Genomic DNA, 22,208 nt, shown 5'->3' on the forward strand with positions numbered 1-22,208 from the left:
ATTCGTTAAAATGAGATATTTAACTTTTGATGTTGAGATTTCACAGAATAGTATTCTGTAATGAGCTTTAGGTTTTAGTGCCGGACTTCTCCATTCAGGAATATTATAAAACTTTTATTTAATCAGGTAGGTTCTGTTGAGGTCAAAAACTTTTTTGCAAGAAAGAAAACTTTTAATTTAGACCATTCAATTTTAATGAAAAATACCAGTGTTGAAGAGTGTGGGGTGAGATTTCCTCACCCTTCAGCTAGATGTCTTTGAGCAAGACCATAAAAATCTATCCAGAGGACATGTCTCCTTCAGGGAAGTCATATGGAATTAAATTATTATTACTGTCACTAAGTAAATGGAATTTGAGAAGTTGTTTTTTTTTGCATGCTTTTGAATAAAAACTGCATCTTCTTTGCAGAACTGAGGGTGGACAAGCCAGAGCCTGTTTCACTCTACAAAGTACTAAAAATGTTCTGGTACCACTGTATGTTATTAATAGACCTGTTAACTGCATATATGTACAGTATGCACACTTAATGTTTTCTAGGATGTAATAGGAAAAAAATTATGTCAGTATTATCCATCACGTGTCATGATGGAACAGATACATGAGGACTAAATGTCATTGCTCAACAGCACTTATGCACAATTACAAGCTTTTAGCTAGAAATCTAACTGATGAGGGTTTTTGTACTTCCTGTCCAGGTTAATGTTGACTGTAGAAATCCAACACTAGATGGCAGCATTCAGCAGATGAAGTGCTGACACCAAGTGATATGTTTCTCCAAACCCCAGCACTTTTCAATGTTTTTGAGAAAGAAATGTGGGCTAAAAGATGGCCAGAATTAGATAACAGATGTTTTGTTTTACTCACAATCTTATCAAGAAATCTGGTCGTTTTACAAGATTATCCATTTTCAGAATCTTGATTTTATCTAATCCATTTTTTATTGGAGATCATTGATAAAAAAAGCACAAGTGCCAAATTCTAGTAAATTCAGTCTACAGGTTTGAAGTCTTTCCACTTAAAAAGTCAGGTGTAATTTTGTTCTGCACCAACAGTCTAATATTGGTAGTGAACAGATGACTTTATTTAGAAAGTGTCATCCTGATTACAAACAGTCCACTAACAAAATACTAGTTACTTTATGCATAAGATGTGATTTCTTTGATTTTGTGAGCTTGCATGAGGAATGTGATCCCAGTAATACAAAACTCCAAATTTCTTATTTCCTGATAACTGATCATTAACAGTGACTAGTTGACAAAACTTTGCTTCAGAACAAACTTGATATTCTGAGTACATGAAAAATAATCCTGTCATGAAACAAATGCACTACTGTAGTAGATTTAACCATCTGACAAGCTGGCAGCCATGTTTTTTCCCTGGTTCAGATCATGGTTGGTTTTAATTTTGGTCCATGGTCCGAGCTGTAATGCTTGTTTCCATTTCACCAGTTCAGTATCTGTATGTAAAACAAACCTTTTGTTCTGTGTTATTTTTTCCAAACTGAGTTATAATTTCACATTTTCTCTACCAGAGCTGGTAATGACACAGCAAATAAAACATCTACATAAAGTCCAAATGTAATCAGAGTCCTAGCCGAACGCCGACATGGCCCACTGCTTGACGTCAGTGGGGCATTGTGGGTACTTCTGCAGGGCCTCCATGATCTGACTGTGGTCTAGCATGAGTCTCATCAGCTGGTATTCCCTCTGAGTTTTGGCCGAGGAGCTGTCGACCGGCCGGATCAGCTCCAGCTGCTGCAGATGCTCGAAGGCCTGAGGACGGGCGAGAGCTCTTTAAATTTGGACATTTTTATATACAAATATATAAATTTATATTCTGTTTCTCTTAGAAGTTACTTCCTGTCAGGGCTGGAGAAACCTCTGAAACAGCATATAAAGTATCATGGGACTCTTTAAATGCTTTATACAGACCTTCATGATCACAGGCTGGTCAAAGTTGTACATGGAGTTCGACTTCCTCTGCAGGAACTTCTTAAACTCTAAAAAACAGGACATGTAGAAAAATCAACTAAATCATATACAAGTTGAATTAAGTACTGGCTGATGTTTGATTGTTTTGACTGTTTTTTCATTTTTAGCATCAGGGCTAAACTCTTATTTCCCTTGTTGATTCATTGTTGTTTTTCTGTCATCTGAACCTTCCTTTAGAAGCTCTTTGTTTTTAAACTGAACCCACATAAACTCCTTTTTTCCTGCTTTTCTTCTAGTTGCATATTCGCATAAGTACTAAAAACTAAGTCAGTTTTCCCATGTCATCATCTTGAGCCTTTTGAGGGTTGAACAGCTGTCCTGTGTCACTGTGGCGTTGCTATTTTTTCTTTCCTCGTCTTTGAAACGTCACCACGTGTTGCTTTTCACAGCTCCTCCGGGTGTTTTTTCTCCTCTCTGTGTTTTATGACAAACCAAAAACTAGATGCAGTATCCAGCCGTACCGTTGTGAACCATTTGGAGATTGAACGGCTCTCCTTCATAGACATCGTTGAGGTGTTTCATGGCGATGATCAGGCACAGCTCCAAGATGGACAGACCTGGAGAGATAAAGGAAAACACAAATATAAGCGATGTGAACTTTTGTGAAAGACATTTATCTTCGGATTTAGTTTTTACCGTGGAGCATATTAGCTTTGGTGTCAGCAAAACACAGTCTGCTGGCCTCCAGCAGGTCTGCAGGTTTGACGGCAGGTTTGGCTACAGACACGCGACTCAGACACAACATCTGGAAATAAAAACACAGAAGAATCAAACTGTAGATATTTTACATGGAGAATAAACACCTTGAATCCAGGCATTGATAGCTTAAATAAAAAGGTGAATAAAAGTGAAAATGTCAGTGACATAATCTAATCGGCAGAGTTTTGTTTGTTTTTAGCGTCTCAAACCAAACGGCAGATGTAGTTTGTAACAATGAAAAGTAGGCGTGTTGTACCAGCAGCATGTGCATTGAACGGAAGTCTTTGCTGGAGTTGAAGTGTCTCTGTAAAACATCCCCAACCGATTTGTCCTCACACAGAGTCTGAGGAAAGAAAACAAACAGAAGATAAGTGAAACGTGACCGATGCCACAAGCTGCCTCCTAGTTTCTGTAAAATCTGACCACTGGTGTAGCAGCTATGGCCCTTTAAGTATTTTAATGCAAGAACCAGAAGACTTCAAATTAAACCCCAGGTTCAGATTTGATTGTGAACACCTGATCTTTCCACTCTGATTTACTCTTGTCTGGTTTGAGCCAAGATCAGTTCCTTGATTTCACCTTTATGCTGGCGTTCCAGTCCTGAGCGAAGTTGTTGTCAGGGAAGTCGTCCGGCAGGCTGAGCTGGGTTTGGACCCGCTCCAGGTACTGAGGGAACGTCGGGCTGCTCAGCAGGTGGATCTGACGGTGGGAAAACCGCGACTTTACCCGCTTCTCCAACAGCTCCAGAACATCCTGGATGGAAATGAACCACCACAAAAAAATGTACAAGTATTAAAGCTAAAACATGGGAAAAACCACCAAGTATTATCTTGAAAGGTTGGGAGGCCTGAGCGAGGCTCACCAGTCTGCAGGTAATGCCGACCACAGCGATAGGAGCCTGGGCAGACTGGGAGACATCAAACAGGTTGTAGAGCAGCGTCTGGTTCTTATGGTGGGCAAACAGGTCGAACTCATCTAGGACGAACAACACCGGGCTGCTGCTGCTGCGATCACCTGGTGTGAAACCCAAAAAGCAACCGTATGTCACACCTAATCAATAAACCACACATTTATGGCCTTGAATTTAGATGATTCAATTTAAAACGCTGCATGATCAGTAAGGAATTTTCTAACCTTTCTTCAGTGCCTCCAGCAAGAAAGCCAGATTCTCTGCAAAACTTCCCTGAAATGAAGCAGAAACAGAGTTTTTGGAGCCGTTTTATTGCGTCATTAATGACAAAACTGTTAATAAAACTCCTTCCAGATACTTACAAACACTTTGTCACCGACAACGTTTTCCAGCTGGAGTTGTCGCGTTATTTCTTTTAGCGCTATTCTGTCATCAGTCTGCAGGAGACCTACAGCAAACAGGCAGGAAATGTGATTATCTGCACTTGGAAACATGTTTAATAAATAATAATAATGTAATGTAAAGTAACAACATTTCTAAGTATTTAGGTCCTCAAATTCTGAATGAATAAAATGAGGTACGGTGAGGAATCAAAGCCTGTACCATTGAGATGAACCTGTAGCAGGTTTTTTTGCACTTCTTTTTCCTCTAGCAGATCTCTCAACACACACTTCAGCAACTGCAGACACATAAACACAAACACCATCAGACAATACAACCCTCGCAGGATTTAAAACACAATCCATCATCTTTTCGACCATTTTGTTATTTTTTTTTTTACCCATAAGCCCTTTTTAAGCGTGTGTTCTGGCTGCAGAGGCTCACCATTGTTTTTCCTGCCCCCCTGGGACCGACGATTAGCACCGAGTTACTCTCCCCATGGACGGCCGTCCGCTTCAGCAGCTCCAGGAGGTGTCTGAAAATACAGTGTTTTGACTACAATGCCCATAATTCTCGTCCAGTTGTGGAAAATGATGAATTCTATAATTAAAAGAGAAATTTCTAGGTTTTTTTTAAAGTGTCTCTTTTTCCTACTTCGAGTCAGCAAAGTGCCTGCAGTAAACAGCTCCGTCTAATGAGTGCAAATGATTAAATCCTCAGTGTTTGCAGGTAGATTTCACTACCTGCTCTAGACAGCAACACCTGGGGATGCTCGTGTTGTGTCCAAGTCAGCTGGGAACTGGAGCTTTTCCAGCCTCCAAACTGGGACAGTGCTGTCAGCCAGGTAAGACTGAACTGGGTCACTGAAGCTCACACTCTTCATTAAAGATGACAATCCTACTACAGTTTTTATTTATAAATTCAAGGATTCTTCTTTGATTATGTGAATCTTATATTCATCTTGCCCCTTATAACTACACCATATCCATCTCTAAGGAATTTTCTAACATTTGACGTGTCATTTCCAGACCTGTAAATTACCTATTTTTTTTATCTAAACTAGAGCTGAAAGACATTATCAATTAGTCAATCAACAGAAAATGAATTAGCAACTATTTTGATCATTTTTCTAGCAAAAATGACAAAAATTATATGGTTCCAGTTTCTCACTTGTCAGGATTTGCTGCTTTTCTTTGTTTTATGTAATAGTTAAGTATATATTTGGGGGTTTCGGACTGTTGGACAGATAAAGCTATTTGAAGATGGCAACTTGGGCTTTTAGGAAATTGTGAAAAGCATTTTTCCAAACCAAACAGTTAATTGAGAAAATAATCAGCAGGTTAATCAATAATGACAATAATCATTAGTTGCAGCACTAATCTAAACATTTCAATGTTTAATTTCCTCCCCCTTTTACAGCTCCTCTAACTTTGCAAAAATCACATGAAAATAATAGCAATATTAGAACAAATTTCTCAACCACATCAATGGAATTATTTATTTGGGCCAAAACAATGTGAAGTCACCTCAACACACATTAAATTAATAAAGACTTTCTAACAGGCATTGATGAAATAAACCTACTTGTGTTGAGCTTCCACTCCCTCCGGCCTGTCGGGGAGCAGCTGATGGCAAAGCCGCTCCCTTAAAATCTCCTGAACCTTAAGATGAAAAAAGACATTACAGTGACACATCAGGAAATGATACAATTTATCATGTACTTGCAGGCCAGTTGCTCATATGTATGTAAATAATTGTCATCTCTCCTTTAATATGCAAGTTAGAAGAGAATAAGTCGAAGTGGCTGATACAAACCTGTGTAATGCATTCTCCTACTGGAAAATGAGCATCTTTCATCTTCCTCTTACTCATGGTGCTGTGACTCTAAGCTGCAAAACATGTTGTTCATTGGTTAGAATCAATACGTGACATTTGTGGTGCCCAAAATGTGCGGGCAGGGTCCTTAATGACAAGAAAATGAAAACTACTTCAGTATGTTTTTATTCCATTAAGCAGCATCACAAGATGAGAGTAATTATATCAAAATTACTTTCTAGGCTCTAGTTTTACAATATGCACTGTTAACTGTCTCCTCACGAGCAGTACTCAGCTACAGTTCTGTATTTAATCTCATGTAGATGTAAAACCTTTAGAAATTGCAGTTATTTGTCAATTAAATGAACAAGCATGGTGGCTTAAATAAGCCTTAGCCCCGTTAGCTGACTTTGTCTTGGACTTTGACAAGTTTACGCCAAACTCCAATCCAATATTCGTCAAAACACTATGATCTCGTTTTGTGACATATGTGCGTCAGTGTTGTTCGTTTGATAAGGTCTATAATAAATGAGAACAAACCAGCATTCAATTCGGCATATAGCTAATGCAACAAGAAATATCTATTTGAATACAATTGCCACTTTAATAACTTCCTCGGAGGTGTGTTTACAATATAATAAAATCCTTGAAGCCTTAGTGGATGGTATGTATGCCGAATTATAAAGTGACTCGTAGTTATTCAGAAGCAGTTGCAAGTTGTATTCAAGATTGTATTAATATTTGCAGGCAAGCAAGGAGGCACTTATCTGTCATAATTTAAGAATGGAGTTTGGTCTCACTTTCTCTCTACGCTGAAGTGAATGTCGCCGGGACTCGTTAGCAGAAGCAAACTAGGTGCACTTTTTGTCTTGGCGAACTAAGATTACTTAGAGCTTGCGTTACATTAACGTTAGTTTGTCTACAAACGTATACACATGTAATAATAACGACACATACCAAGAGAAAAGATACCTGTAATTCAATCATCGAGAGGTCTCAATCTTCGCGGGAATAATGCTCTGCCAGCAATGACGACTTCCTGCTTTGACTGATTCTCCGGCCCTGATTGGCTGAGGCTCAGAATAGAATAGAATGGAATAGAAATGCACTGTCATATACAGTATGTGGCAGCTAATCACAATTACTCTATGCACAATAATAATAATAATAATAGAAAATGGAGGTCAATGAGTGTTACAGCTGTTTTTTTCTCACCAAACAAATACTCACTAGAGCATCAAATGTGTATTAATCCGCGGCTGAAAATAGTCCCCAACAAATGCACTATTTACTGCTGTTTGAGTAACACTTACTAAAAACTACAGTGTCTATCCATTTTAGGAAATTACTGAGCCTTTTTTTTTAAATGAAACTATATATTTATATTTACTTTATATACTTTAATCAACAAAATTAGAAAATGCATTATGTTAATTATTTCAATAACACACAGGTTTATAGTTAAAATGTTCAACACCATACAACCTACATTATACATTTTCTTTTATTGTTGAATTTAAGCCTATATATCCTACCTAACACCCCTTTTATTTTCTTCAGACAAAGTCAAATCTAGTCTAGGCTCAATAAGTCATAAGTCAAATAAAAATATTTTAGAAAACATCTGTGTAATTCTGACAAAATCTGAAGGAGTGATGCATAGCATTTAAAAAAAATGACACTGACGTATGTAATATGTGTATGTAATTATGAATTGCATTTTTTTAAATCTGTAAAGCCCTAACTGCCACCACCGCTCTGATCTTGATAAAATTAGGAGGGATGGTTCATCTGAATGGCTCTTGGGTTGCCTGCATAACAACATCTTTTACTCATTCACGATGATGATGAAGCTCTGGAGATACTTAAATGCTTCCCGTGGCTTTTGGTCGACTGATGAAAAAAAGCACCAATAAAGCACCAGATATCTCACAAATTGTCTCCCAGTCTCCGCTCACATTTAGCCTGTCACATTATTCTAAAATACAACTCTCCGCTCACACATTCGGCTCTGTGTTTGCCCTTAAAAATACATGAAGCGGTCCTTTTACAGCAGCCATACAGTGAATTAATTTAACGTCTCCTCAGGTTTGACCTTCAGACAAAATCCAAGCAGCTACACCCTGAGCTACATCTCCTTTTCACTTCAGATGACTGAACTTGCTTTTTTTGAGCTTTTATGACCTTTAATTATCCAGGGAAATAATCTGTTTTTGCTTCAGTACCACAATGTTTTATGTTTTAAATACACGAAAATGAAAACAAAGAAACAGTGCCTTGCTCAAGAGCACCTCACCGATTGTTACTGTTGTCTTTTGTTCCATAATTCTACCAGCTGGTCTTTGTCTTTTTAAATATTCAATAATCACTATATTCATGTAAAGAATTGTAGTTTTTTTGTATCCTCATACTATTCATAAATCTTAATATTTCAGCATTGTTTCATAATCATACAGCCAGTGTTAAGTTTTAATGAAATCTTCTAATTAATCAAATTAATTATTAACATTAGAACAATTTGCAGTTAATAGTGTAATAATCTTGTTAGCACAATATGCCTCATTAATATGACACAATACCTCCAAGCTATTAGCAAAATAGCTTATTTTTTCCTGTTAATTTGATTATTATTAGTGAGTTTTATTACATTAACGAGGGAGTGATTCTTTTTAACCTTTGATATGTATTGTATGAGTTTCTGTTCACTTCTTTCTATTGTATTTAATACTGAGGTTCATATGTTGTATTTTAAAGAACCACACTGGTGGTTTTGCATGTTTTAGCAGAACTGCAGACCAGATAATCATTATATTTTCAAAAGAATACCCTTTTATTCATTTTTATATGTATTTTTCATTTCTTCCATGCAGCCATTGGTTTCTATTCATCTTGAGACAATACATCTAATATGTACAGACAGGTAATCATCACAGTGAAGATCACGTATGGTTTTATCTTTGACAAAGTACGTGGTAGTTTTACATGGTAATTATAAGACTTAATGATGAGACTTAATGATCATTAAGGGACGTTTGGATAGTTTAGATTTACACAAAATGTAGATGTTGCAAAATCAGCAAAAAATACACCAAAATCATCTATGCTATCAGTGTACCCATAATTACTTCAAGTTTAACATGAATGTAATATTAGTATTAATTTGAAATGTCCTTAATTTAAATGCTGCTTCACAGGTTTTTTCACCCTGCCAGAAATAATAATCAAGTGTCAACATAATATCTGTATTTCTGCACCGTTTAAGAGATCAGCAGCAGCTTTAATGAGGAAAGTATTTGTACTTGTCTGAGCCACAACAAGTGATATCAGTGGATCCCTTATAATAAGAAGGGTGGAACCTGATAATCAGAGAGGTCAATATCGTATATTCTGTCACAGGACTACAGTCAAATAAGTGAAATAACAGATACATGAACTATTCTTCATTTTGCCAAGGCCAGCTGAAGCTCCCTCAGGAGCCCCTGGAGACCCCCAGACCCCACCGTGGGAACCATTACAGAGAACTACTGCTCTGTGTGAGTCACCCCACCCACATATCCAGTTGTTCTTCATTCTTTTCATAATTATATTCCTAACTTTTGCCATGCGGAGGATATGTATCTGAGCTCTGGAGGTAACGTGCATCACCTCTCCCATCTGGTGGCTGCTCCTGCCGCGCATGCGCAGTGCGACTCTCCATCATTTCCAATATCCCAATGTAGGAGAACCAGCAGAGGCAAAGAACTAATGGGTAGGCTTCTTATTCTTATTTTTCCAAAGGTCAGAAACGCCCTGTTGCTCGCCCATTTCATTGTTTCAGTGCCGGTATGCATTTGCTGGGATGCCCGGGTAAGAACGGACTGTTTACGGTTTGATTTGACGCAGACAGAAACGTTAGTGCCTGAAAAGCGTCTCTCTCTTCTTCTTCGCTCTCTCGCTCAAACGCAACGGGTTTGCACGGCTGTTAGCTAGCATGCTAAGCTAACCCGTGCTAACTCGGCCTGGCCCTGGCCTTGCCTGGCCCCTTGGCTCGAAACCTAACGCGGGCCTAGCTGCTTTTTACTTCGACAATTTGAACTCGGAAACTGGGTTGTGGGTCCTCAACGTGCACGACCCCGCTTACGGTTCGCCAATTAAATGCTAAAACGTTATAAGCGTAGCCGAGCTCGCCCTCTAATTCATTTTCGTTACAACAAGCTAGCTGGCTAGCTAACTAACGGTATCTAGACAGCTGACGCTTGGCATGCTAACCCCCAGCTAGTTCAGATGCTGTGACCAATGCATCAAAAAGCACAGTCAGACAAGACTGATTTCGCTTGTTGACACGGTCACTTTTTAACGCGGAGGCCCACAGACGATGGAGTTTCAGATGCACCTCTCGCCCTGTGATAAACTAAACAACCTTTAACGTCAGACGGTTGTCGCTAAAACGTTAATAAAGCAACACTTTGCACAGTTGATAGGCAGTCTGGCTAATGTTCACCAAGCTAATTGGCTATTATCTAACGTTTAGGCAGCAATGGTTGCTTTGGTAATGTACACAAGCGGTTGTCATGTTCTCCAGTTTTAGGGAAAAAGTCTTGTCATGTAGCTAGCGACGTAGCCAACTTGTGTAGCTGTCAACTTTGAAGGCTGCTGCAGGACAATATGGCTAATTTACCCCTAAAGCTAGTCTTAGCCAACTCCATGGGGTTACAGTAAGATTTAAATGCTAGGTAGAGAATTAATGGATTTAATTTAGCCACTTACTAAAAGAGCAGTGGTAGATATTTTGTGGTCCAGTGAGAGGAGACCAAGACATAATGCTGTACCATTTTGATGTTGCACAGTTTGTGTCCTATACCTTTGCTATGACTAAAATTGTAATCCACAAACAGTACATGCTCTGTGCAGGTCACTTGCATTGCTACCTTTTCTCCACTTTTGCTTTATTTGACAACATATGACAGACCCTCTTCACTTAGCAGTAAATGCATTTTTAGAGATACAATCACACGTGGAAAGCTCTTAATGCAGATATAAATGCACCAAATGTTCAGAAGTGGTCAGGGACATTTGTGACGTGGACTTGCCCTGGACTGCCTAGTCAACCTTTATATTGTGCATGTTACATGACTCAACCCCAACAACCTCGGCAACATTGTCAGTATTCAAGGTGACATAATAGCCCCGCAATCCTCTAATTTACCTGTGTGGCCGAACACAAATTTGTTTTTTTCTTCTGTTCAACAGCAGTCCAACGGATAGGAATCAAATGCGAGCAAAAATCTGATTATAAACAGTCCCTTGACTGCACTTGAGATATCTGATTCTTGGTGTAAGCTGCCTGTCTAATGTCAGCTGGATCTAAACACAGGCTTTATCTGCAAATAACATACATGATGCTTAGTGTGTGACAAATTAACCAGACACTTAAATCACATTGAGACAGGACTGCTGTGAGGCACATTCAGGCTATCCTCTCACTGTTATCTCTTCTAAATCGCTTTATTCATTTGGCACTCAGCATAGAATTAAGGCTTCTGGTTGGTACAGGGCTAGGTGAAAATTTACTACAATCCAATAGGTGGTAAACTTTTGTTGTGTTCTTCTGCAGTCATCACTTAAGCGTCTTGTTCTGATCTGAATCAGGAGTCGGCGGGTAAAGTTCACCAGGTGCTGTACCAGCTAGTAGATAAAAAAAAGTTTGTTTTCATGTTCTGGTCAGGATAAGTCGGGACAATTAGAAGGGATTGTGGGTTTGATAGACCTTCGTGACTGAGTTAATTTCAGACACTCCCCTGATCACTACAATAAATCAAGAGCTGTTAGGATGCATTCATTTCAGTGTAAAATAACAAAACATACCAAATATCACAATATGAACCACTTAAATGATAACAGGACATGAGAGAAAGAAAACTACTTCTTTACCATGTAATTAAATGCACACAAGCTACTTTGTCTGATCACATTCTTTCAAATTTGGACATTGAGATAGAACAGTTTCATTTACATAAGCTGCCATCCTTAATGGACCGCAAATTCAGTTACTCAAAAACCTTTGGCTGGGTTTCCACTTATTATTTTGATGCGATTTCTTATCTAAAACATTTTTTTTTCTTTTTTTCTGAGACTGCATTGCTGTTAGTCTCCTTTTATTTATTTCTTTTTCTGCATTACCTTTTTCCCTGAGTCCTCTTCTTTTTCCATACTGCTTGTATGAAGTTTACAGTTGGATTGAGTCCAAACTGTGTAGAATCCCATCACATGCATGTTATTTACCCGCAGAATATGTTTCCAATGGTGCTGCATCTTTTCCTCAATGTTATGTTGGGGTGGAAAATAGGAAGTAAATTTGATTTGACACCATTTTTGCAGTCTTGTCTCAAATCGCAGACATCAATGACTCTGCAGTGACGTTGTCAGGCACCACGTTACTCTCGTTGTCATGCCTCACTGACATAATTTGTGATGACAAAACAGTAACAACAACAACAACAGCACACACTGAGGACATGGGGGAACATTTTATTATAGGATTTAATTCAGGATCGTCTTCGATATTTATTTCAGAGTCAAATTCTGACCAAAATTCCTTTTCTTCCTTTTTGATGAAGCCAGATCAATCGCAGATGTGACCAGGTGATAATAAAACCTTCGTTGTAGGTTTTGATTTATAGTTCAACATCGGAGCTCACCTGTTGATGGCACCCCTGTAACACCAGACAGATGTATCGTACGTGATCAGGCCATATTGTTTTTTAGTTATATTCCCCACTTTAACTGTGACATTCTTTCATTCAGATATGAAGCGATGGTGGGCTACACATGTGCTTATATAACTGGAGTTACATCGGGTAACTTGCATTTTGCCTTATTTTATTATTGACTAGAACAATACTCCAGTACACCCATTTACTGAGATAGGGAGCGGAAATCATGGCAAGCAGGGGCTTTGCACTGGAAATGGCTTTTCTAGGTGTGTGTTACTGAAGACTGCTGAGAGTCTTTCGTCAGATCACTTAAGGTTGTCTTCATGATCAGCAATCACCACTGTTGTATACAACTTTTAGGAGAAAACACGAGCAACCCCAGCTGACGAATCACAGTTCTCGTGTCTCCTACGTGGTATATCTGTAGCCGCCGTAGCCCCAAAAATGTAGTTACATTTTTGAGGTAGCATACGTCAACTCTGGCCTAGCTGCAGCTGCTACGTGCGTAGCCTCCAAAGCTATGTCGTAACTCATTAATGCACAACTAAAAATACAGTTTTAATCCACCTTAAAATGTTTCCAGTGCAGTAATAATTGAATTGACGCTGCTTTTCTGGTAGGTTTTAATGTACCCACTTTCTCCTGAGTTCGACCACCTCTCTGCTGCTCTATGTCCTTTCTCCCTGTCTGTCTGTCTGTCTGTCTCTTTCTTGTTGCTGTGAACAATACATGCGAAAAGGCCAAAGACGTAATCTTAAAAAAGATCAGCCTGCAGTAAAAGGTTACAGATTAGCAGGTATCTTATGTAATTTGGACATGGTAGTTCTTGCGAGTCAGGAAATGGTGGCGAGTGATGGGCAGTAAAATTTGTGCTTTCACATTAGCAAGGTGGCAGATTTAGGGAGTGTTGCTTTGCCAAAGGTTGAGATGAAAACATTTGGCTAAGGCACCTATGTAATTTTTAATCAGAATGTCTTTGATTTGACTCTGGTCCAGGACTTTTCCTGCACATTACTCCCCTCTCTTTGTATCCTTCCTGTCTCTGATTTGAGCAAACAAAAAAGACAAAATACCAAATAGAAACCTTTTAAAAATGGAGGTTAAACATTTGTCACATCTGGAGACATCCTCAAACAGCTACTCTGCACTAAGCTCTTGTTAGAAAAATAGGTTTTTTTCCTCCAATGTGAACACAACAATAGAAATTATGTTTTCTCTGTTACCTCTGCATTTTCCAACCATGGAGTTCTGGGAAATGAGATATTAATGATGTGGTGGTTTCTCTGATATGGCGCTACGCACCTCTCCTGAGAAGATGAGGTGCGACTGTTGCTGCTGCGTATTTCCAGATAAACAGCATACGTTTAACTGCTGCCTCATTTTTACTGTGCCACGGGTAGCACTACCCTCCTTACCTTTCTTCCTCTGTGGTAGTGTCACTGGGTTTGGTCTCAGCAGCTCACGGGGCAGTTATGAGTCAGCAGCACCGGCGGCTGAGAGGAGGCTTTGCATGGAGCTCTATCACTCACACACTAATTCAGCCCGATTTACCAGCTTTGATGGGCTTCTACCAGTGTTTGAAATTCACTTTCTGAGAGAGGGGGAAAGACTACCAATATTACTGCGTAAAAATTAAATTCATTTCTTTGTTGTCCATCCAAAGTGTCATATTTTGATGATATAATATTTCTTTATGACACAATTCAGATGTCTGAATTGGTTATATCAAGTTTTATACTAAACCTGCAATATATGTACCATGAGATGAAGCATTTTAATGTTGTATGCAGTGACATCCTGAGCTGATCTGTAACATCAGTATTTGGGCCAATTTAAGACGATTTGTAATTGATCAGGCTTGGCTGTATAAAGCCTCGTCTGGTCCTGATCTTTTAGTTTATTGTAAAACGTCTGTGGGTATGCCAAAAAGCACCCCGTTGCACTCAGAACAGTAGAAGCTATTCCTAAGCAGGCGTTCAGACCGAAAACAGCCGTGCGTTAAAACAACGTAAGGGGCTGCGTTGGTGGGGGTGTGTTGCTTCAGGCACTGGTGAGACAGTGAAATATGATCCAAGAAGTCCTTCTTTGTGCGACAGTAATAATCATCTGTGCGAAACAGTGCGCTGAAGACAGTTATATGGATTAAACAAAACTTCAAGGAACGGTTCTAGCCCTAGCTGTATCTAACAGTTATTTTCATTATCGATTAATCTGCCAGAATGTGCGGTGGCCAGCCAGTATCAAGATTGGAAATAATGAAGGGATTTCATTTTTGGATGTTTTTGCTAGACAATGTTTTTGTGACCTTGTAACCATATTTAATTGTAGTTGACCGGTATCTCAGTCATTGTAGTAAAACATTTAAAAATAGCTTTTCCAACAATAACAAGCCTTTTGCCTTTCAATAGAAGAATGGAAAATTGAAGTGGCTATTATACCATTTATGTCTTCCATTCCTAGAGCAGGATAAATTGTGGACTTTTACTTATGGAAAGAAAATGGATCGCATTGACCATTAGTTCACGTGCATTCCTCTTCTCTTCTGCCCTCACAGGAACCATGGGAATACCACTACCCAACTGCGTTTGGGAACCAATATGTTGAAGACATTTTACTTGTCCGACTGAGGGACTATATTCTGGGTGGCAAAAGACAAATGGTAAAGAATTAATAATAAAAGACTTTCCTGTGAAAGCACACCGTATGCCGACTCCTGATCCTCAGTTTTTCAGCTAGCATCTTCCCGAGTCGGATGGCTCTGAATGACAAGATGCAGTAATGGAAGTCCACGCACCATTCAGCACTGTAGCCATGAAGCAGCTCAAAGGGTAGGGTCTGCTGTGAGTTCGCCTCACCTTACCCGACCACCCACCCATCAGCTCCACCTGAGAGCCTACGTCCTACGTTGAAGCATAAACCTGCAGCTTGCCTAATCTCCCCAACCCTCCCACCACCTCCTCCACCACGGCTTTGGAAGACAAACATGACGTGCATTGCGAAGACACTGGTTGATGTCTGATATATATACCTCTGAGGTGTCGAGCATAAAACCAGTGGAGCAATGAATGGCGGAAAGGACTGTGAGGCGGGAGAGGAGAGGCAGGCCGTCCCTGTCCAGGTCCCCATTGGCTGGCAGCGAAAGGCGGAGCACGGCGGTGGGGTCGTATACAAAAGGTAAGAAAAATTCATCAAAGGATCCATCAAATAAGTTTGAGAGCAAGCAAGTCTGCTCTCTTTGGAGATAAATCACATTATTGTCAAAGAGCAAGGCACTTCCAGTGCATTTATACTGTGAGCAGCTTCATTAATAGGTCACCATATTTTGTATGGCTGCAACTAACAATAATTTTGGATTAATCTGCTTATTATTTTCTTGATTGTTTGATCTGCAAATGTCAGAAAATAGTGAGATATGCTCATAAGAATTCTCTAGAGAGATATTTAACTTACCTTATCATATAACGCAAAAAAGCAGCAAATCATCACGGTGAAGAAGCTGGAATCAGAGAATTTGGCATTTCTGCTTGAATAATGACTAACGATTCATCAGTTGTCACAATTGTTGCAGATGGATTTTCTGTTAATCAACTAATCACTGTTTTGAAAAATTGAAGAAAATTAGAAATTAGACGAAATTGTGACTTTTTGTAACAAAATTTGATCCAGAATATTTTATCTGAATATGGCCCTGCCAATAAAACTCATTGAATTGAATTTAAATTTAAAATTAAGCTGTGTATTTGATGTTCCCTTAATGACTTTGCATCATTTTGACATCTTCAAATTGCTCTTGTCGCAACAAAAGTCCAAAATTCAAAGATATTCACATATTTATAGTGATATAAAACAGAGACAAGAAGCAAATCCTCATATCTGAGGATATGGAGCAGTGAACGTTTTGCATTTTTGCTTGATAAATGACTTAAGGGATTCATCAATTTTCAAAATTGTTGTAGGTACATTCTCTATTAAAGATGGGGTATGTGTTTCTAATCCAATACATGTCTTCTTGTGAAATTCAGCGAATATCTCCTCACAGTCCGCTAGCTGTCCGTTCAGTGTGTGCTCTGAAAAATAATCCGGTGTTAGTACACAGCCGCCCTGGCTCTGTAAACGGGAAACAAAGTTGCTCGGACCGAGCCACACAACACTATTCCAGCCATGATTTGTGTGTCAGGTAACGTTAAACGACTTGCCCACGGACATTCAGCTTACTTTCTAGTTTGCCAAGATATGCTGCTGTTGTGATGTTAGCTACAGTAGCAGGAGAGTTGTGTGTATCGCTGTCTGGAGCTGCTGTGCTGGCTCTGGGAAACCGTCTCGTCCTCTCTGGCTGTTCGCTTCGCAGCAGCAACTGTAGGGACAGTTTGCTAACCCACAACCTAGCTAACGTTAGTTACGTTACTTGCTGTGTCGTTGTTCGCTCTTTATCATGGTATTTGTCATGGTGTTGGATTTCTCCAGAATCGCATACCCCACCTTTAATCGACTAATTGTTTAAGTTCTAATATTTTGACCAATTTTGGGCACGTAGTGAGGCTGTAGGGGTTTGACCAACAAAAAAAAATAAATCGGAAATTAGATATAATATTGACATTTTTTGACAATATTTGACAAACAGTTTGGAAATACTGGAAATACTCTCGATATGGTCATACTAATCATTCCCATTGACTTAAATTTAATTTAAAAATAAGCTGTGTATGTTTGACATTCCCTTAATGACGTTGCATTATTTTGACATCTTCAGATTGCTCAATTTGATATTCAATTTCCAATTATATAAAACAGATAAAATAAGCAAATCCTCACATCTGAGAAGCTGAAAGCAGAGATTGTTCCTCATTTTTGCACAATAAATGACTTAAACGATTGATCAGTAATTAAAACTGTTGTCTGATTTATCAACTGATTGTTTCATCCCTAGTGCATAATGTGACCAAAAGTAGATGAGTTAAATTGCACAACATTTATGTGATATATATATATATATATATATATATATATAATGGTAAATATCAGGTCTTGGTGTCAGTCACTCAAAATCAGAGAGCGCCCCACAGGTTTGTTTACTGTCCACACATGATTGGAGTTTCTCTAATTGATTGGTTCTGCAGTAGGTGAACAGAAACATGGTGACTTTTTTGATGATGTTGCTTGCTGTGTGGAGTCATGGTTATTCCCTTAACTGCACTCGTGAAGCTGCAGTGTATTTGGCATCGACTAGCTGTAAAAATCTCAACATATTGTACTTTGGGAGGCTGCTGGTAACATTGCAATAAGTGATCCCTTGACACAGGTAAACTCCAGCCCACATGTTTGCTTGGACGGGAAAATAACACAAAATTCTGGTAAATTTAGAATGTGACTGGCAAATTTTATTTATGAGTTGGATCCTTTACCAGTCACCGTGTTATGTAGACTGGAAGTTGGTGTCCTTCCTGGCATATGAACTCCAGTACATATATTTACCAGCCACAATGAACTAAAGCAGTTGGCTGGTGTCAGGTTTATTTTGGGTGTTGGAAAGAATCCTGTCTACTTCTGTGACCGTGGCCTGATACTGTCACAGCACACTTATATTTGCTCGTGTTCTTTTACATTTAAAGTGTGTATTTGCTTCGGGGATGTGCAACTGTAGATCCTCACAGTAGATATTTTCACAGAAGCTGTGAATGATGATTCAGTTGCTGGTTGTTTTGTTATCAGCGTATATGTTTGATAGGATCAACCAAATGGTACATACTGTTCTTCTTTCATTGGTGGCAAGTTAAAAATGTTTGACTGGAGATTTTTTCAGTATTTTTTTTTTGGGGGGCACAAAGCTCCTTCTCATTTCTCATGGGTAAAAACTGCTTTACTGCAGCTGTGACCTACTGATCACATTCCTAATGTGTACTTTTTGTCAATAATTCTTCAATAATGGTTTTACAGTCAGGAATTGGGTAAAAAACTAAACAATTTGTCCATGTGGAAATACCACAACAGCATGAGTCCAATATTATTGTTTGTTTTATTTTGATAATGTTTATTTTTCACCTGCCTGGGGAAAAGGTTTTGTTTTCCCACCCCAAAAAATTAAAATACACAAATAAAAGGAAGAATGACTGGAGAAGATTAGGGGTAGTTTTCCAGCTGTATAGTGATATGTCCAAGCTGCCAGTTACATTTACCAGTTACTGCTTGCATATTGAAATACTGAATAGTGCTATGGTTAGAGTGATATATTGATTATCTGATAAATTTTTATTCAAAATGATACTGTCCAGTTGCTGTTGCCCACTGCCAGTATGATACAGACTTCTCCTTCTTCATAGGTACTGAAAATCTTTTTAATTATTGTTTTTAATTCACATGGAGGAAGAATTCCACTGTCGTGTAGCACTGTGGAGTGGGAGGATTTTACTGTTTGATTTCATGGTTGCAAGCCTTTAAAACCTGCAGCATAACCTGCCTCAAGGAGCTGCTAACCCACCTAAAAAATCATTTGTGTGTCTGTCAGTAGAGCATCAGTGTGCAATGGTTTCTTTTCTTCTTCTGAGTCAGGAATAAATTGTGGGAGAACTAAACCTTTGTAATATTTCTGCATAAAAATGTTCAGTTAAATGCAAAATATTATCGGTTTTCAGGAGCTTCAGTCCAAAAATATTGAATGATATTCAAAAACCCATTTTAAAACAATGTAAATGAGTGCTGCAACATATAATATCATAAAAGGAGTATTTGTGCTCTGGAGCTACAGCAGCTGAAGCCTCTCCTCAGCCTAACATTGTTGTTTTCTGTGTGTAGTCCCAGTGGCTCGGTGCTGTCCAGCTTGGAGCAGGTGAAGACCTACCTGCTGACAGATGGAACCTGCAAATGTGGCCTGGAGTGCCCACTCATCCTCCACAAGGTAATTTTTTTGTACTGATTCATTTAACAGCAGTAAAGCTGCCTCTTAACTGAGCTCCAGAAGATATTCTAATTTAAGATTAAGATGGAAGTTGCAATCTGCAAATGAAATTAAAATGCCGTTGTCCAAAAATTACAGCTAAACAATGTCCCCTAAGGGATTAAAAACAGTCAGTCAAACCTAAACTTGCATTAGCAGGTGACGTTTCTGTACTAGAAATGTTGCAAAAGCTGTTCACTGTAAGGTAAAAAGTGAAGAAAAAGGTGAAGATGTGAATCACACGTCATTTCACGCATGTAATAGCAGATGATGTCAAAGAGGATTTTGGTTTAGTTTGATCCTGTCCCTGCTGTTTGAAGTGTAACACTCAAAAGTTACATTTGTGAAGTTAAGATTTTTTGTTTCTTTGGTACATTTCCTCATAGTCAGTGAAGACATTGGATGCTTGGTTGTACAGGGGTTTTGACCACTCACAATTTCTATCTATAAGTTAACACAAATGGGTAAACATTTCATTTAACATTCCCCATAATCCTAATACGAGGGGACCTATTATGCAAATTTCCAGCTCTATATTTTTATTCTGGGACTCAACTAGAGTAGCTTTGCATGATTCACAGTTCAAAAACAAATTATCTTATCTTATTTATCTTGTACTTGCCCTTTTATGCAGACCCTCAGTTCATCCTCTGTCTGAAACAAGCCGTTTTAGCTCCTGTCTCTTTAAGGTTCCCCTCCCGAAAAGCCCACTTTCTTCTGATTAGCCAACTTCCCGGGAGCCAGCCGAGGGGCAGCAGCCAGTGCTTGTGAGCCGCTATATCCATATCTTTGCAGCCAGTGCTGTGAGCCCGCACACCGCCTCATTGTCTTGCCGGTGTGCTCGACGGCTATGACAGCTACAGTAACTTAGCTTGGAAAATATGGGGCACTGAATTGGATGAATTTACTGTTTATCAGCCCACAAATGAGACAAGAATTAGGTTGGAAAAACGATAGATGCCACCTGAGTGGAGTGTTTCTGGGGGGATGGCTCTCACTGATTACTGTACAAAAACACACAACTTTTATAACTTTTATTCACTGATTTTGGTGAAACTGCATCATATTTTATGGAGAAAATATTTTTTGGTTTTCCCTCTGATGTCCTTCGGCTGCTCTGCCTCAACTCTCTGTGATTCCTGATGGACAGATAGCTTACCGCTAACTGCTGCTTTTGTAGCTGTCATTAGCTATTTAGCTCAGTTATCCGTGCAGCTTGTGGTCCTTTTAGCTGAGCTGACTCTGCCCGGGCTGGGAGCTCGGAGTGAGTGTTGATGTTGACACTGCTAGCACAGGAGCTTTGGGCCACCGGGAGGAAGTGGTTTTCAGGCCCGGGCTCCGAGCTCCCAGTCCGGGCAGAGTCTGCTAGCTAATGGGACTGCTAGCTGCACGGCTAACTGAGCTAACTGCAGCTACAGTTAGCAGTAGTTAGCGGTTACTTTAGCAACAAGTATAGCCATCTGTCCATCAAGAAACTAACCAACTTTCCCTCACAACCGAAAAAGAACTTTATGCGAGACATTCTGAACATCCTCCAAAAACTTATAGTCTTGAGCAAAGTAGTCTTGCATAGCCAGACATATCTCCACATATCTTGTAAGATTATATATATGACGGAAAAGAGGGGACCTATTATGCTTTTCCTTATTTTAAGGCTTGTTAATTTTAACAGTTAATTTCTTTTGTAATAATTAAATGCCATTCATTAAAAATTGACTGGTGTCTGGAGCAGATGTTATGATTGGTGATCAGGAACTTTTCTATTTATTACAGATTTGCACTTGCTGGAAGTCACTGAGAATGAGTGTTAGCTAAATGGCCCTTCAGACTACATGATATTTTAATTCAGAGCAGACGATCAGCTCTTGACATGTCTTGGCCTCGAGATAGGACACGTTACTTATTTGACATTCGTTACCGAAGCTAGGAAGGAGGGAAAGGGATAGAGGGAGGAATGAGGAGTAAACATATCTGTGCGGAGGAAGTGGTGTCAAACCAAGGTGAAAACAACTTCTGACAGGCTATTGTTAAAGTGATGCTTTTGTTTTTGTTGAAATGTTCTTTTGAGTATCAAAAAGTCACCCCTGTCAGCTTGAAAGGTGGCTGTAAAAACTTTGTAGTTTTGTCCTTCATGGAGCACTGTGACTGCGGTCAGCTTGAATTAGTGTCAGTTACAATGAATTCCAATAGTGACCAGTTTTAAAAAAATATATAAAAATGCCCAGCGAAAGTTCTCAAACCACTCCTGCAGCATAATCCACTTCTCCACTCACATTCCATATGCTCAGCATGTATGAAATGAATTTAAGCTGACCACTTCCGCAGGTCTTTGTGAAGGACCAAACTACAAATGTCAGGGTGTTATGAGGTGTCTACTGTATCACATTACATGGGGTAATCCGACCAATTATCCTTCTTGAAGCTAAATTTGTCCCCAACATGCCGTGTCTGTCGGATCAGTGCATTATCAGTCTGATATCTGGGAAAATGTTGACTTCTCTGCTCTATTATTTAAGTTTTAATAAAGCAGATGTAAAACCCCCAACCCCAAAACATTCTTCTTGTCTTTTATTGACAGAAAATGAAGACACAAACATTTCAAACATCAGTTTGATGTCATGGTTTGATACTGTTATTGGTTTGACCCTGTGACCCTGTTGCTTACTCTCTGTAAGTGTTACGCATTCTGTGACACTTAAGTGCAAACTAAGATTTGATTCTTTGCTCCTCTGAGACATTAAGTGCATATAAAATTCTTAACTATCCTAAGATGTGGGATATTACTTCC

General features: G+C 39.1%; 2 protein-coding genes across 5 annotated transcripts in view; one reads left to right on the plus strand and one right to left on the minus strand.

Annotated features, from left to right (window-relative positions):
- Window positions 1-1,060: 1,060 nt before the first annotated feature.
- On the minus strand, window positions 1,061-6,872 carry orc4 (origin recognition complex, subunit 4). 3 transcript variants are annotated; one of them, XM_044188537.1, is made up of 14 exons: window positions 6,770-6,872; window positions 5,798-5,871; window positions 5,567-5,643; window positions 4,427-4,517; window positions 4,205-4,280; window positions 3,964-4,049; window positions 3,826-3,874; window positions 3,554-3,705; window positions 3,271-3,444; window positions 2,948-3,034; window positions 2,629-2,737; window positions 2,454-2,549; window positions 1,933-2,000; window positions 1,061-1,773 (listed from the first exon to the last, which is right to left on the minus strand). In XM_044188537.1, the coding sequence occupies exons 2-14, from the start codon at window positions 5,852-5,854 to the stop codon at window positions 1,591-1,593; spliced, it is 1,305 nt and encodes a 434-aa protein (XP_044044472.1). In that variant the 5' UTR covers window positions 5,855-5,871; window positions 6,770-6,872; the 3' UTR covers window positions 1,061-1,590. The 3 variants fall into 3 exon arrangements, with proteins under 3 accessions (XP_044044472.1, XP_044044473.1, XP_044044474.1); XM_044188538.1 differs by having other exon boundaries at window positions 6,755-6,841; XM_044188539.1 differs by lacking the exon at window positions 6,770-6,872 and adding an exon at window positions 6,598-6,739.
- A 2,573-nt stretch (window positions 6,873-9,445) lies between these two features.
- Window positions 9,446-22,208, plus strand: part of LOC122872367 (methyl-CpG-binding domain protein 5-like) — a 28,479-nt gene continuing 15,716 nt past the window's right edge. Inside the window, exons 1-3 of one of the 2 annotated variants that reach the window (XM_044188523.1) lie at window positions 9,446-9,545; window positions 15,044-15,663; window positions 19,279-19,381. In XM_044188523.1, the coding sequence (XP_044044458.1) occupies window positions 15,551-15,663; window positions 19,279-19,381 (216 nt within the window). In that variant the 5' untranslated portion in view covers window positions 9,446-9,545; window positions 15,044-15,550. Of the gene's footprint in view, window positions 9,644-15,043; window positions 15,664-19,278; window positions 19,382-22,208 lie in introns of both variants that reach the window. The other variant, XM_044188524.1, reaches the window with a different exon arrangement.

This window comes from Siniperca chuatsi, linkage group LG24 (genome assembly GCF_020085105.1).
Source record: "Siniperca chuatsi isolate FFG_IHB_CAS linkage group LG24, ASM2008510v1, whole genome shotgun sequence".
Taxonomy (NCBI): domain Eukaryota; kingdom Metazoa; phylum Chordata; class Actinopteri; order Centrarchiformes; family Sinipercidae; genus Siniperca; species Siniperca chuatsi.